This window comes from Penicillium subrubescens, assembly GCF_028828155.1.
Source record: "Penicillium subrubescens strain IBT 31985 chromosome Unknown utg000002l_segment0_segment0, whole genome shotgun sequence".
In the NCBI taxonomy this organism is placed as follows: Eukaryota; Fungi; Ascomycota; class Eurotiomycetes; order Eurotiales; family Aspergillaceae; genus Penicillium; species Penicillium subrubescens.
The window spans coordinates 2,201,194-2,218,045 of record NW_026643152.1 but is presented as its reverse complement, the minus strand read 5'-3'; the positions used below and the strand labels follow the sequence as shown (position 1 = coordinate 2,218,045).

The window sequence follows — 16,852 nt, the reverse complement described above, 5'->3', positions numbered from 1 at the left end:
CTGTAGATTGAACTGTATCTGGTCTTTATTTGTGTTTTGTTTCCACTTTGCGGTTCACGATGGGCCCTTTCCGTGCATTTGTAACCCCTCGGATCACCATTTCCGAAACGGGTAGATGATCTGCATACGAGCAGGCCAATCGAGACACAATCATCGTCGTTGAGTGTCAGGTTGGTGGTTCTTCGATGGACGAACAGTGATGACGGGTGATGCGCCCGAGGGATTTTGGGTAATGCACCGTGCATGCCGCATGTAGATGCATAGTTCTGTGTGGATGGAGTACGGACCCTCCTTCTTCGCTGCAGATTATTCTGACATTGCTTTTGACGGTTGGGGCAGTGTTGGCGCGGGATGGCGGCCATGCATACTCGGGAAGTAACTTTGTTCTATACTTATCCACTCGATCATGTGCCTATCAATGCCAGTGTTCGTATACTTCGAAGTCTGTATGGGATGCAGCAGTTGTCTTTCAAGGGCTATGGTGTATGAGAGACGCAAGAAGTGGTTGTATTTGTCTAAAAGCAGCATTTATGAAGGAGGAAGATCGATCGAGGATGGCGCACAATACGGCAAGAGATTCTCATGGCGTCATTAGCTCTGATTCCTATGAAGCAAGGACTATCATCCTGGGGAACATCCTGCACTCCACACATCCCATCCTCCCGCACAGATCAGACGGTGGTAACATCCTCAACGTTTCTACTCCAGTAGAATGAGAGAAAATGACCAGATGAAAGGAAAATAAATACAGATGACGCCCAGATAGTGATTAGAAATTCTCTTCAGCTGCAAGGGACCACCAGGCCACCCATGTCTCAGCATCTTAGCATAACAGCTGAAGCGACCGACACTTTTCATCCAAATTCGCCAACAATCACCCGTCCCATCATTTACCATCACCAAGTTTGGCAGGACAAGACGAGGACAAGATGACATTGGCCCCCAGGTCGTAGCTAGTAAGTATTCCCAACCTCCAATGGATACCCACATTTAGGAACGGCTCGGGAGGCCGCAGTCATTGCAGTAGTTTGATAGCAATTGACATTTCGAGTTAGGTTCGCAATGTAAAAATATCCCACATGGCGGCCATGGCTGCGGGTGAAGGCATGCTGCATTCCCTGAGCTGCAAGGTGGTTCAGTGTTGGGAGGAATGTTGGTGTTTCAGAGTTGCAGATGTTGGTCGATCAGGCCATGTGGCTGTCGGGATGGCAAGGCAGACTTGGTAAGCGCAGTAGTCTGCCAGTCTGCCCTGTGAGGAATTTGAGTAGTGAGCACCCCCCGAGATCCGTCCGGAGTGCACATCACCCATCTTGGATTGGCTGGTTCGGGTGATGATCGCATAGCCCCGAGGGGGTGTGACAGTCTCGATCGATCGCGTTTCAGAAGCTATTGCTGGAATAAGGACTTTGTTTAGAGAAGGGACTCTCGACAGCAAATCTTGTGATACGCCAGAAATGTTTGTGCTACAGTGCAGCTTGACCTGACCTTCCTCTTGTCATTTAATGTTCACTATTTTCTCGTGGTATATTTAAACGGTTTGTACGAGCCTGGTTAGAAAACTTTGCCTAGAGCCTGTATCAAGGTATAGTACGAACTAGAATCTACTTTGTCGTCAAATGAGATTCATTGTACCCAACATTGTTACATTGTACCAGATTCTCCTCTCATGGCAGCTCAGTCTAACTGTGGGGGATTAATGGACGGGCCAAATCTGTCCCAGAAGGCTCTGCGAGCTAATGCATTACCAAATAATCCACAGCGTGATGTGACTCCTTAGACCCTCTCATGTACAACGCAGGAATGTTTAATTTCCCTACAGTAGTAGTGCGTGGTGCGCCGGATGATATCCTTGTGTGAGCCATGTGGCCGAAGGATCAAGCAAGGACATGGGGATGCTGTACTCCATACATAGTTACAGACCGCTAACTAGGCCATGCACCGCCCGAACGAGCAAAATTAGCAACAAAAAATTGCGCTAAATCAGCAAGGGAGGAGTCTAGCATAACGAACCGCAGGGTGTTAGCCGCTAATTTACCCCATTCGGCCATAGCAAGTACAAAAAGGAAAGGGTGTAATAGGCTAGGGGGTCACACTACTGCAGCATCCATGCTAGGCGCTGCAGGCAGCATGCCGGGCTAACACCTTCTGGGTAAATGTAAGAGGACTTGTACTGGGGTGAGTGATCCTGGACCGCTTGTTTCAAAATGCTTACACGTGGACTTTCTACGGCTTCTGCGGGCTTAGGCTGCCGATCATGGTGTATTTCTTTTTATAACCCCCTTTTTATCCTTTGCGGCGCTGTTGGTATGCGGGTTGGTTACTAGTGGCACTTAAGCCTGCATCGTGCATACTGCATCTTCGCTTCTTGCCATGTGTGGATGCTATCTTTACCAACCTGGGCTAACTGTGCGAGGACAGACCACGCGAAGGATGCATGCCCGATCGAACGCCCTTCCAGCCACTTGCTGATCCTGTGTTTCATGTTCTATGTTTGAGGTTTTCTTCCAAGCCTTGTATATCTCTGTCACGTTACTGATAGAGAGATTGAGGGTTGAATATTTGGATGTTGAGTCTTGGTTCAGGGCCAAATTTGGTATTCTATATGCTAACTCGCTAGTAGTCAACTATGAGAAAAGTGCACTACTTCAATCTAGGTACAGAGTACATCCATGGCCTGAACCGAGCCTATCTTGCATGGAAAACAACGGATGCAAGTTGCTATACTGGTCTGCCGATCTACAATAATTTCGAGATAGGGATGCTTCCCTCTACTTCATCAAGTTATTCTCGGAGAAACAGAGATCCGGTTGATAAATAATTCCCATAGTGAGCTCACCAGTAATCTCTGAAATTCCCCCATTTATCTCTTTACTGCTCCTTGATTAACGAGGCACTTCGAGGTAGCAGTACCTAGCCAAGACAAGTTGTCTTTGGTACTAATTGCCACTGATAGGTTCACACACAACCCCAAGGAACACCACCCATTGGGACTTTCTCTAACCTAACCCCGTCGGCCACATGGAGATCACCCCGTTGTACATCATTTGTAGAAGGAAAGTTCCTGACTTGGTCTGCCGAGTATTGGTTGAAGAATTATGATTATTTCCGAGTCAGAGATGTGTTCGAGGCATCAATGGAAGGGGTTTGGGGGGAAAGGTCATTGACCAAGTTCTCCTCTTGCTTCTTCTTGAGTGGCATGGTATTTAGAAATGCAGGAATCAGAGAATAGCTCTAGTTTTTAGGACCAGATATGGCTAAATGCCCTGAAGCCTTCAAATTTCCCTTAAGTTCCCCGAACTCAGCCTTCGAGTTTGGTTATAGGGCAAATTATCTAGCACCATTTCGCTTTTTGGGAATTTGGAGAATGTTAGCTAATAGCTCCAAAAGAACTCCAGTAGTCCCAAGCGCTTTTTATGTCAATTACATTGTCTGTCAAATTGTCAAACTGTTTCCAGTGCAGCCGACACAAACCAACATGGTTCCAACAGAACTATAAGTTCACGAATCATCATATTGCCTCGCCCCCCTCTTTTAATGTGCAAAGACGCTGATGCACTCAATTCATTGACGTGTTCTCCCCGCAGGACCTATCAAATTCATCCTTGACTGCCACCGACATGATCGCCAGGCGCACGATGACATCATGTCCCAGGCGCCAATATCGCCCATCGTCCTCCTAGGCGCTGTTGGATTGCAAGATCACCATTATTCGTCGAGTCTTGCTTTCACCATCTTTATCTGGTCTTATGTCCGATGGCGGTTGAAGAATAGAAGTTTTGCAGGCTCAAAATACAAGAAGTTGTTTGCCTAGCCTGATTTTCTGTTCTGACACAAGATTACTGGGCGCCTGAACCAAACAAAAGAGTACCCCAAAAGGCTGAAGATCCAGACTAGCGGGAGGAGGCTGATAACGTGAGCTGAGTGGCAACGAGTGCTGAAGGGTGATACTCAGGAACCAATGAGCTAGTTCATCCTTCATCGTCCTTTTGTTGCATACCGGGGTCAGTTACCGGCGAAGTTGTGATGGATGGTCTCTGGTCGGGAATTGGCTGAAAATCAGTCTTCGCCGATACTCATTCTCTGAGGATGCATCGAGCTACCGGAGTAATAGACCTAAATGCAGTGAATCAGGCTGAAGGAGAGAGACCCAGGGGAAAGAAAGCTGGTCGGCGCTCTTCGTGGCTTCAGTAGTTCAATCCTTCCACCCAGCCTGTTGGATTATTTGCATCTTTGTACCACCCCGATCAAGGCATCGAATTTTGAACGATCTGACCGCTGATTTGCTCTATCGGAAATTTGCCAGACTCCGGCAGGATTCTTCCTAAACGTGGTTCACACCGTTTGTTTTTTTTCCCACAGCTATCGAACTACTAGATGCCTCAGCTGCTCCTCAGTCTCTCTGTCGATCACAGCTTGGCACCTGTTGACTTGGCCCCCGGGGCCGTGGCTCTCTCTCTCAATGACCTCAGAGGCTTTGTGTCGGAAGTATCGGCATTTTCTTTTCTTGGGAATCAGCCGTTGCTACACCTGATATCTGATGTAATGCAAAGTGAGACCAGCCTTCACAGGTGTCGTCCGGACTCGAGGGTGAGCGGCGTGCCTTGAACTTTTAGAGGAAGGCCGCGAACGTACCTTGTGATAGAAAAAGAGAGTGTGTCAAAAAACTGCCAGATGTATGTATAAGCGCAGGTCTATCAGATGGGTTAGAGAATTAAATCATCAATCGATGCACAAAATCTATTAACGTCGCTTTTAAAAATGCACTCCTTGAAACTCAACTTGACCATGGAGATATCTGGTACCCAGATTCCGAGGTGAAGTGAATCATTCTCAAGAGATTCGCGAATATCAACCTCTTGCTGGAGCGGCACTCTGCATATTGGCAGTCCTCCCATAACGGTTCGGGAGCTTCTGTCTCCGACCTTACCTCACGACATACCTACACTGAGCACGGAATTGAATTTCGAAGCCCGTTCTGCGGTAATCTCTTATTAATCGATTAGAAAATGGTCAACTAAAATTTTGTTATCTTTCAGGCAAATGATAAGGCTCCTCAAGCTTCATCATTTCTGTTCACAATGCTGAGGACTGTTTGAACAGGTTCTTTCCAGCCTCGATTGTCATCCCGGCGATCAGTCAAAACAGCATTGCGGATTATGATGGTGAATGATGCGTGATCATTAGATATCCAAGACGCAATCTCCCCTCGGCACGAGCCATGGAGTAAATCATGGGCTTCAAGGCCGCAAACGATTTCTCTGCGAAGGGATTGCAGAACCTTGATTCCTCATCATTCCTTTCTAATAGACTTAACCAATGGAAGCTGTCCATTCGGTTACAGGCCCAGCTTCCCTTCGCACCCAGGCTCCCACATCCATCATGCCTGACCAAGAAGCCACGGGCCCCAATTTCCCATTTTGGAGTTTGTTCTTGCTAGTCTCCTTTGAATATTCATTTATCCTACTATGGACCTCATGCACGAAGCCATATTTCGCTCTCAATTGCTAATTGTTGGATATTTATGATAGCAAGCTAGATGCCCTCCCGAGAAAGTGTCCGAGAAGAAGTGCAAAGGGAGATAGGGGGTATCTATTCTTTATGATTTCTAGAGAGATTGAATGCTAATCTGGCTTCTTCTTCAATTCAAACCTAGACTCGCACTTTCTTTGGCTGATATGCATTGCCATGGAGCTCTTGAACCCCTCAATTATAGCAAACAACTTTTGTGAGGCATTACCCAACCTCGAATCCGGGAAATTCAAAGAGATTCCTCAACATCAAACGAACTCATGGGAAGAATAGCGCCGCAAGAACCTATTTGCAGAGGCTTTGACGCATCAATGGTTGACCCTCCACTGTACGAAAGGACTCTTGTATCGCAAGATCAAAGCAAATGGATTCGTCCTGTTCTTCCAACTGCTCAGGGAGTTTATAATTCACCTTCCACAGAAAGCCAGATAGGGACCGGGTGTATCAATTTTTTGAAAACACTTATTCCTCTAAGATGGGGGCTTTCCAAGGTGGCACAGATTCATTTTACTACCAGACCTAAAGGCCAGTCATAAGACTAGAGCCTCACCATTACTCTGGAGGTGGCGTTCTGCAATAAGGGTCTATTGAAACACCACACCTATACTATCGCACGAATACCTGACGGGGAGACTATGGCAATGTATTGCGGCAACTGAAAGACATAGTCACAATAGTTTGACGCAAGACTCGGGCATGATCATTTTTTGGCTACTCTTGCCAAGAATGATAAGATGGAAAAAATCGAGGACATGACCACCAACTAGCTTGAATTACTATTCATATTACAAGACGGAGGCGAAGTCATAACCCTCGTACGTTAGGTTGTTTGTTGTTCGCTGGGATGTACTATCAATCAAGTATGTTTTGAACAAACTCTGTATTCTTGACTTTACTGTACTTTCCAAGAGTTTCCAAGGAGTATAAGACAATGCACCAGAGTAAATCAGCCAGGATTCACCAATATCCATCAATCTACTGAAATTCATCTACGGTAGCCAGTGGAGGACTTAGAAGAGTGCATTCATATGTGCAAAGCTTTCCCAGTAGAAACAGATAGTAAACAGATCAACCTTCCCACCTTCACAACTCCCCATTCGCATCCTTCACCCCCAATACCCGCCTCGCAGCCATACACCCAACAATTCCAACCAAAGAACCAACGCCCGCGCCACCAACAAGCCCCCTCAACCCTCCCACTCCCATCACACTCCCAGACCCAACCACCCCCCTCGAAGCAACAACCAGCACACCCAACGCCGCCCCCGGCTCCGCCCAATTATCAATCGCCACTTGACCGGTATTATATCGAATGCGCCAACTCCGATCTTTCCATTCAATCTCCTCCCTCCCCCACATCCGGGCCACCAGACCGGCACCCGCTATCCCAGTACCGATGAGTCCTCCCGTCCCCGCTGAGCGAAGGAGGATAGCCGTGGTGAGTTGTCGTTTGAGGAGGTAGGCGGCGCCGGTGTTTAGAAGGCCGATTGCGGTGCCGAGTTGGAAGCCGCGACTGAGGACGTGGGTTGTGAGGATTGTTCGGGAGAGGGGTTGGTCTTCTGCGTATTCGGATGTTGGGTAGAAGTGGGACATTGTGGTTTAGGATTTGTGGTTTGGGAGTTGAGGGTGCTAGATGGATAGATGGATGTTATTGTAGAGGGGTGGCTAGACTGGGTAGGTAGAGATAAGTGGCATGGGTATTTCCTTTTGTATTGCGGACGGTTGAAATGTTGATGATGATGATTCATGGAAGAGGGAGCGGGGAAATCCCGACGGATCTGAAGGTCTGGCCGTCACGGGAGGAGCTATTGTAGGGGCTTGAAGTATCCTGGTCAAAGGACTGGGGATGTCCAATAATAAGCTCGAGAGAGCTTCGTGCTGACGGGTGCTTATCAGACATTCCTCCGGGGGCGATTGGCTATAAGATGCTTCAGGGACGAGCCGACCACATCATATTTTTCGAAACTTAGCGATGTGAAGGAGGCTTTCTTATGAAGACTGTGGGTACAGCATTTTAAATGTCTGATCAGACTAAATCTACAATTCATAATCCAGATTGATATGCATATCCATTCTCGCATTAGGTACAAGCTAAAATCCACACTCTTCCCCGCTCCCAAGGTCCACGAGGTGCATCATCTGAACCAAACATACCAAGATCTCCTCTGGACCAAGTAAGATACTCGAGAAAAGAGGCTGCTTTACATAAAACCAAGGAAAAATTAAAGGAAAAATGATTCGTGTGATGGACAGGGACCGATTAACTCATGAACAAAGGGCGCAAGAGCATCGATTGAATCAGAGAGAGCCGAAATCAATAAACGCCTTTTCGGATACAAGATATTTCCAGCCAAGTCGCACAAGTCACCGAGAGGTAGGGTCTGAACGAGATGGGATGGTCAGTGTTTCGATGGTCGGTGACGTGTGATTATCTTCCGGAATGCGATAGGCTTTTGTCTGCAGCGGGTTGGGAGACAAGCGCTTTGTTCTCACCCGATACAGCTGCCTAGCAGCGTACATCCAGAGGCCAGTGGAGAAGAGAAAAGAATACAAATTGACCAAATATGGACACGAATAGGGTCGAGCCATATGCCTTTCGGATATCATAACTCCGCTAAAATAACCCGAGGAAAATATGATGGACAAGAAATCAAGAGACTCCCGTAGAGTAGGAAAGAGAGATTGGAGGTACAGGACAGTCGGTGAAGGTGAGGTTTCAAATGGTCAAGGAGAGGGGTGGTGGTTGAACATGGGAGGAAAGACGCCGGAATCCATTAGCGACGGTCAGGGTTGGTGACCTGGGATAAGGTTAGTAAATCTTCCAACGCGACGTATCGAAGAGGTTTCAAGGACTAACCTGCAGGATCCGGCGAGAGAAGTCATGGTCATCGTCGATGCTGCCGTTGCTCTGACGGCGCTGGGCCATGTAGTCTCCATCGAAACGGGAGTCCGACATGGAGGGTGGCTGTGAGTCACGGCCATATCCACCGGTCGTGCCACGGAATCCACCCTCCGCGTTCTGCTTCTTGGAGCGATAGAAGAAGAATGCAGCACCGGCCAAAGCGGCCACACCGACGACACCAACCACCACACCAGCAGCAATGGCGGCGGTGTTGTGGCTGCTCTTGACCTGCGATGACGAGTCGGTGGTGTGCTGCACACTCGGGGCAGTGACAACGACCGTCTGGCCACCGGAATCGGTTGAAACGGAAGCAGCGCCAGAATCGGTCTTGGAGGCCGCGGATTCATTGGTGCCGCTACTAGAGGTTGATGCTGATGCCGAAGAGACGGAGCTCTCCAGGCCGGTTGTGTAAAGAGAGTAGAAACCATCACCACCACCTAAATCAGGGTTGTCAGCCAACATTTTCAAGTATTGCGCGCGATCAGATTAAAATCCGAGGATTGACTTACACATATCTGAGGGCCAACCATCACAGGCTGTGCCGCACTTTCCCTTGGCCACCTTTGCTGATGAAGGAGGCAATTCGTCACCACAGAGGCAATCCGAGCCTGCAGTCAAGGCGAACACGGCAGCGTTCCAGGCAATGCATCGATCGTAGCACCATCCGGAACTCTGGAATGTGTATGATGTCTGGTTGGTAAGGCCTTCACTGCTGCTGTAGCAACCAACGAGGGTCATGGCGGAGCGAGGAACCAACTCCTCCATAGATTGGGCCGTAACTGAACCGGCGGCGAGCAGAATGCTCGAGGCCATCAGGGCGGTCCGCAGACTGAAGAACATAGTGACTCGAGAGAAGAGGAGGGGTTTTTAGAGCGTGTGTATGGAAACGAGTGCAGCGAACGAAGTACCGCGTCAGACACAGTCGGACCGGTTATGAAAATCGAAGAACCAGGAACGACCTGCGTAACCCTTGGGATCTTCTTGGAAAGAAAAAAAGTGTCGATGAATGTCGTCAAGATGAGAATGAAACTCTTCGCATCAAAATCACCGCTGTGTTTGGCGCGTAGCGTTCCCGGTCGGGGGGCACCGTCAGAGTGGACCGGGTTTGGCGGGGAACTGGTAGAAAGGTATGTCGAAGCCGTGTGACGAGCCGACAAGGTAAACGAAAGGAGGAAAGGGTGACAAGATCGAAAGTTGAAAGTGGATAGCGAGAGAACTGGAGTAAACAGGCCGAAGCGAGGAAGCGATGGAATCTCGAGGGCGTGAAGAGTCACCCCCTAAGTCGGGCTGTTTATGGGATCAGGGTTTTCGAACGGCCGGGGTTGGCTCACAGACCAGTCGAGTTAAGAACTGGCAGGAGGTGAGCTCGAAATCGAGGAGTGTCTCGGGGAGTCGAGAGAAAACGAGTGTGTGGATGTTGTTTCGGAAGGGAAGAAGGAGAGGTAGAATCTTCAGAGACGCAGGAGAAGAGTGACAGTGCGTAACGAAACGGGAGTATGGGGGGCTTTCACTCCATCGGTTTTAGTGTGTTGTTCGAAAGTGGATTCATTCAGGGACAAGGGGTCCGGCGACTTGGGGCCTGGGGTACTGTATTGGGATGTAATTTGAATGTAAACAGAAGGTTTCTGATATTTGGAGTACTTTGCAGTACACAGGTTAATGCAGGATCGTGCTATAATGCAGAAGTTCTCTTTTGTACTTGCTGTTTCCTAGATACTACTTCAGTACTTATGCAGGTACACTCTCGAATTCAAAGTACTCGATGATTCTTTATCTTTGTGACTATTTGAGTCAAGCATGTGCTGTATATGGGTGTCCTGTGTAATATCAATACCAGTTACAGTACCAGAAAACCAAAGAAATCAATTTCTCGTCTCCACTCGCTATCAATGGAACCATCTCCTCCATCCAATTATCATTCACCATTTCCCTGACATAATCAGGCACCCGTCTCCATCCCCTTCACCTTCAATCAGCGTCAACCAGGGGCCCCTAAGTCGATCCTCTTCCATTTTGGCTCCCACACGGCTGATGATGGCGCTCCAAAGTGTGCCGGCTTGACGTTGGTGGTGCTTTGTTAGTCGAATCCAACACGGCCACACATTTTTACACCCGCTAGGATCGTCATTTCTCGCCACATCGACCCCTCTTCTCCCACAATGACCGCCCACGCTATGATCCGCTGGCCTCGGGCAAAGACATCATACTGTAGAGGGTATCACAGGTCTGCGATGGAACAAAGGTTTACTCCGTACTGGTCAGCCAGATCATACAGTACGAGGACACCATACAGCTGTGGCTGTCTCTCTGCATGCTGGGCCTTCATCGGGCGCCCTTGGCGACCGATAATTTGAGATACGAACTCGTTACCATCCATGGCGGATTATTACAGCCAAGTGTTCGATTCTGCTTCTCGAATTGCTCCGAAGAGACACCGTTCGAAGGAGAACTTGCCCGATCACCCGTTCTTCCGGGCGCACACATCCTCCTATCAGAAACAGTAATTATCGGGTGGGAACACTGCTGTTGTCCCTGAACTGCTTCCTAAGCAGTAATATTGGCAGGGTCATGCCCAGAGTGAACCCTCGTCTCGCTGTGTACCAGTAATATCCCCCAGTACCGCTCAAGGGAAATGAGAATCGTTAGCGCATGGAGCTCATTGCCCCCGGGTTGTTTGGGTATGGCTGTATCATGTAACAAACGCTACCGGCGAGCCGATGCTCGGCTAGCGATCCTCCTGTCACAAGGAAAGTTCCATCAAATAGATGCAGAGCAAGAACATATCCGACCTTCATCATCAACTGTATTCTCTCCATCATATCAGTTATCTTCCTTGTACAAGACCCTCTGGAATCACCCAGAACCCCCTTTTTTTGTCAGCAGATTATTACCACGGGTCCTGAGCGGCCACTCCCGGAGTGGACCGACATCTGTACCCAAAGATTGAAATCTCTCGGTACCTCTGATACATACTGTACACTTGTACTCCGTACGCTTGTAACGAAAACCCTGGATCTCCCGCACCCTGCAGCAGGCCCACCCCAGAGATATTGAAAACAATCTAACGATGCTCGCGTGCTAGACGAGTCCATTATCGGTGCATAAAGCAATCTTAACGGTTTCAGTTTCACAAAGAAATAATGGAAGCACCTTGAAAATCGAGTGCGAAATGATCCGGTCCTCGTAAAGCGTTCTTGATACCCCGCGTATTATCGTGTTTCACCTGGATCAAAATAGAGCAAGTGCACTGCCACTATCACCAGTCAAAGCAAGGCTTATTAGATTGAATTGAGGATTTGACTACCGTTTCAGAAGATACTACCCTGGTTATAGCAAAGAGAATTGAGACTATCTATTGCGGTGAATATTTCCCTATGTACTTGGAGGGGCTACGGTAGTAAATAATCCCAGCGAGTTTGGTGATGCAGAATATATATCGCGGACCACGTACCTTCTTTGATCGCACACCACCCCAATATTCGGACCTGTCCAGGTAATAGATAATATGTAGTTCAAAGAATACAAAAAGCTGAGTCGATCATTGGTCATGGATATTTGATTGACATCAACGCTCGTTCCTATATTACAAGGTGCCCGGAAAATTGTCGAGAATCCCATGCGCAGTAGAGCCTGATGTGATGGTTTAATTGATCTCAATATCGGAAAGCAGCATAGACTACTGTAATCTTATGGCTTCTGATAGATTCATAATTAACAACATATCGACTTCTTCAGTAAGCTACAATAACTCATCACATATCTAGAAGAATCACACCTTTAGCCGCCCGGGCATAAGTCGCACAGGGAATCCTAAACCGGTATACCGACATACATTTGAACTCAATTTTATAACCCATACATACAAAGCATCTCGATGAAATACAAAAGAGCCATAACACTGTACATACAGCATGCACTCACACAAAGATCTGTCCAAACCTATCCGAGGGCGCCCTCTTGACTCACCACATTGTTATTTATGGTATAGTGGCGCCCACTAGCCCATGTCCATTCCCCACCTGCCAAAAGAAACGGACTTTCGGCTTCGCACTGCAAGTCCCTTGCGCCGCCAGATCAAAATTACTGAACACAAAGCAATCCGTCATCTTGTATGTATTACTCCAGCACCGCCTTGAAAAATAATACTACACACATACTTTCGTATGTATGCATGATTCTGTATGCGCAGAACCCGACAAGCGTGGTGTAATGTCGGATGAACACGGCGGAAATTTACCAGGTCGCCACTTTGTGGATGCAATTAAGACCTGGAGGTTCTGGACTTGAAAAGAAAACTCGATGTGTACTAGGACCCTGCGTGTGGATTTTTTAACTCGCTCGTCAGGTCTTCCGCTGTGGTCTAGAACTTGATGAGTTTTCTTGGGGCCATGTGAGGGTCCGTGATGGTGGTTGTGAGCACACGACCTGTCTAGAACCTGTGACCTATTCGTATAGTCGGGATACTCGGATATGAAGAGAACTTGGGAAATTCCATTATCGAAGTCAATTACCAATCTGGTTGCTTGGCTGGTTGAACGAACGGCTTTGACTGTGTTGATTATTGTCATCTTGTGGTCGGTGGGCTTTCCATACAGCAGATCATTCAGTTGATGGTCAAATTAGTCCTCTACTTCGTTGCGCAGTGAATGGAAGCACCTGTCATCCCCATCTTGATAGTGAAACACGCAAATCTCTAGCACAAGTAAATCTTACCTATATAATTCAAAGAAGTACATAGCTGAGGTTTGACCAGACGTCTTCCTTACTCTATAAAATCGACTCGCAACCCACAGCTTTCTCCTCAATGTATCTGTATCTCTATCAAAAGCAATTCGATTCCCCATTGTTAGACATAATAACCTCCTCATACATAGCAGATCAATAATCCTTCTGAATAAACAATTCCTCCAATCCCTTCCAAATCTGAAGTTGTCCCCCGTCTGTCCCTCTCCACCTCGTAGAAACGGCATTGTCCCCTCGACCATACATAATGACACCCCCGGAATCCGATGTCTGTGTCTATTATTTTGCCGCCGGCTAGGAATGCCGCATAGACATATTGGATTTATAGGGCTGAGGCCGCGTTCGTCGCAAAAGGTGAGAAATCGGCTGCAGGGTAGACACTTGTAGTAGAGCCGGCGGGCGTTGCCTTTGGGGTTGTCTTCACGGACTTCCATGAGGATGCCTTTGAGGCCACAGGATCGGCAGGTCGGGGTGAATTTTGGAGAGAGATTTTCCTTCTCTGGATTGACTCTCATAATGAACTGGAATGTGTTGGTCTCTGTTGATCTTCAAGGATCGTCGAACTCCTTTGTTTGCCTATTTTGATAGGAAAATTGGCATCTCAATGTACGAGGCTTGAGGACGAGTCCATGTGTCCGTTCCTTTTTGTTATAAAGCATTAGACTGAAGATGACGCTGTTTATCAGTTATCTATGTGAGCTTGTCAGAATTGCGTGTGCGCTGCTATATGGATGACCTAGAATTGTATGGATCCCGGCGGATCCGTATCAGCCAACAACTGCTTTTCTCTAAATCAGCTTCAAATACAATCCGGGGTGATATTATTCACTTCTTCTATTTTCTAGCCTATCTCACTGTACCTTAAGACGCTAGAGTCCAGAGTATCTGTTGAAGAATTGCGCTATTCTCATACATTGTGCACATAATACAAAATACCACGCAAGATCTTCTCCCTCACGTAGCCGAAACCCATAGGAAAGAAGAATCATCCTCAATTAAGTATATGGAGATCATGTCCGGCTCACTTATAGACAGCAGTCTCTTATCTCTCGTTCTTTATTTTCACGCTCACCCATCCAAGCGAAGGTGAACAGGGCTAGGCAATTGTCGCAAGAGTTGTTGCCCACACACAAGTTTTTGTTGATATCCCATTTAAGGCTTGGGAATATGTATCGTCTTGCTGACCATAAAACATCCGTGCAAGACGAACAGAAGGACAACGGGGTGGAACTCGAAAATGGTACTCTCGCCAATGACACCAAAGGGAATGTTCTCATGAGTCCAGCCTTGGGACACCCAGTAAGCCATAAGAGATGCAATAGACAGAGTTGTGGGGATAGGGGTGCCTTCAAAGTATTTCGACTTTCCAGTCTTGTCCTTGGGCAGAACAGCCACTGTAACGTTGAAACGAGCCAAACGGGTCAGGCCGCAGAGGACGAAGAAGGCCAGGAAGAAGTGGTCAAGCGAGGTGCGAATACCAATGGCAAATGCGGCGGCGGCAGGAGAAAGACCGAAGGGAAATCTGCGCACGCGCATCAAGAAATTAGTAGGTGTTTCCACATCGACCACTGCATATGGAGGACTCGTACCAGATCCGCAAGCGAGTCAAGCTCCTGTCCCATCAACGAGGACTTCTTGCGCCACCGAGCAATCTTGCCATCCATGAAGTCGAAGAACAGACCGAATGGCATGAATCCGAGGGCGGCCCAAATAGCACTGTAATCGGAGGGGTCACCGAGACAGTAGCGCATGGAGGAGAAGACGGACATGACTATTCGGCGCGGTTAGTAGCAGAACGAGCCATTGGGAGGTATCGACTTGCCTCCGCAGAAACCTATTGCGAGTCATATTAGCCATTGAAATCACCCAGAAAGCTGATTTAGCGGGGCAATGAACTTACCGTTGAGTTCAGTCACCAGATCGGCAAGATGGAGGGCCCTGCGACAGTATTAGAATGGGCTCGAAAGGATAGACAGCGGCAATAATATCCCAGATACTAACTTCACCAAGCTAAAATGACCATGCTCAGAGGAAAGAAGCATCTTCTGCTTTTCCTGGCCTGTAGAGTCTCAGTTAGCACGCGCACGAGGGGTCCAGGCAGAAAGCAAACTAACCTCCGTCGCTGGCGGATGAGACGCCGCTGTTGGAACTGCTCGGGGCCATGGTAGACTTTCTGCGAGACATGCTCAGATGTAGAGCAAGAACCAAAAAAGTATGAATGCTAAGATATTGATATGGCTGCTGCAGGAGGTAGAAAAGGGGGACTGCGGGACTCAGAATGGCAGTCAATAATCCTGCTTCGAACAGTGTTGACAGACGCACAGTCGCAGAGCGGTCAACGTCATTTCCGAGGGCAGTAACCGGGGAGGCGGTGCACCCCAGGCCTGCGCCCCACTTTACTAGCCACACGGAAAAAAGTTTCAAAGCTACAAGCCGAGAGTTGAAGGCTTGACTGTACGTGCGAATACTATGAGACAAAGAATTGGATACCAAGTATAATAGCAGAAAAAAATCAGATGTTTTTGTGTGACTGGATATGATCTACAGTCCCTGCAGCCAGAGAAGCAGTAATTGTGTCAGGATGCACAAGAAGAAAGGAAATATTCCTGCAGAAAGCTCCCGAATCCCCCAAACGCCGTAAGAAGACAAGTTATTCGGCTAGAAAGGTGCTTTAACCACGACCACGGAAGCCACCGCGGGAGCCGCCCCGGCCACCACCGCGAGAGAAGCCACCACCGCGACCACCGAAGCTACCGCCGCCGCCGCCACGGCCACCACCACGAGCACCGAATCCACCACGACCGCGAGGAGCACCACCACGGGCACCGAATCCACCACGGCCACGGGGAGCACCGCCGCGACCACCGCGGGCACCACCAGCACGCTTGGGCTTAGCGCCTGGTGGGGGCTTGGGCTTGGGAAGGAACCTAGATGGGACGAAAGTCAGTTTCGACTATGCAAGAGAAGAAAGACAAAAGAGGACTTAGACATACTTCTCCAGAGGGAGCAGCTTGTCGCCGCCGATGAAGACCTTGTCACCGGGCTTGAACGAGGTCGCGACAATGCCCTCCTGGGGCTTAATGGTGAAGTACACCTGGTTGATGGGACCGAGAACCTCGTCGACCTTGCCAATGGGGGTCTATCGCAACAAAGGTTAGATTCATGGCCAGCGAAAGGTACTTGAAAGGGATATCCGGGGCGGTGTACCTTGTTCTCGAGGTAGATCGGGGCGTTGAAGTAGGGGATCTTGGGGTTGATCGACTCGCAGACCATCTCACCCTCGCAAGCGTGCATGACAGTTCCCATCTCTAACAATGATCATCAGCATTGTATTCGCAAAGTCGTCAATTCGAGTGATAAATACCGAGAACTTGGGCAGGGGGGCCGAAGGACTGCTGCGAAAAGCCTCCGCGACCTGCGTCCAAAAAAATTTCGTTAGCTTCTCCGCACAATCTTGAGCTCGCAGTACGGGGAGGAAAATCGCATACCACCACGGCTACCAAAACCGCCCCGGTTAGCACCTGTGCCACGCCCACGGAAAGACATGTTGAAGATTGTTGTCGTTGGGGGTTCTTTGGCGAAGAAGTTTTCGAGAGGTGGAAACTTCATACGGTAAAGCGTCGCTAGCCAGGGCAGTTTGAAGTCACATGACTCACCGCCCGGCCCGTCCCTCACCAA

At 48.5% G+C, this 16,852-nt stretch overlaps 4 protein-coding genes across 4 annotated transcripts; all 4 read right to left on the bottom strand.

Moving 5' to 3' along the window:
- Positions 1 to 6,612: 6,612 nt before the first annotated feature.
- On the bottom strand, positions 6,613 to 7,122 carry N7473_002186 (uncharacterized protein; the record flags this gene model as incomplete). Its single annotated transcript, XM_057148126.1, has 1 exon — positions 6,613 to 7,122. One exon carries the CDS (start codon positions 7,120 to 7,122, stop codon positions 6,613 to 6,615), a length of 510 nt encoding a protein of 169 aa, XP_057011780.1.
- Positions 7,123 to 8,303: 1,181 nt separating this feature from the next.
- N7473_002185 (WSC domain-containing protein) lies at positions 8,304 to 9,271 on the bottom strand (the record flags this gene model as incomplete). The annotated part of the gene is made up of 3 exons (XM_057148125.1): positions 8,304 to 8,327; positions 8,387 to 8,868; positions 8,941 to 9,271. 3 exons carry the CDS (start codon positions 9,269 to 9,271, stop codon positions 8,304 to 8,306), a joined length of 837 nt encoding a protein of 278 aa, XP_057011779.1.
- Positions 9,272 to 14,326: 5,055 nt separating this feature from the next.
- N7473_002184 (CDP-diacylglycerol-serine O-phosphatidyltransferase) lies at positions 14,327 to 14,943 on the bottom strand (the record flags this gene model as incomplete). Its single annotated transcript, XM_057148124.1, has 2 exons — positions 14,327 to 14,696; positions 14,744 to 14,943. 2 exons carry the CDS (start codon positions 14,941 to 14,943, stop codon positions 14,327 to 14,329), a joined length of 570 nt encoding a protein of 189 aa, XP_057011778.1.
- A 902-nt stretch (positions 14,944 to 15,845) lies between these two features.
- On the bottom strand, positions 15,846 to 16,720 carry N7473_002183 (H/ACA ribonucleoprotein complex subunit GAR1/NAF1; the record flags this gene model as incomplete). The annotated part of the gene is made up of 5 exons (XM_057148123.1): positions 15,846 to 16,101; positions 16,168 to 16,313; positions 16,382 to 16,482; positions 16,539 to 16,589; positions 16,663 to 16,720. The coding sequence occupies 5 exons, from the start codon at positions 16,718 to 16,720 to the stop codon at positions 15,846 to 15,848; spliced, it is 612 nt and encodes a 203-aa protein (XP_057011777.1).
- Between the last annotated feature and the right edge of the window lie 132 nt (positions 16,721 to 16,852).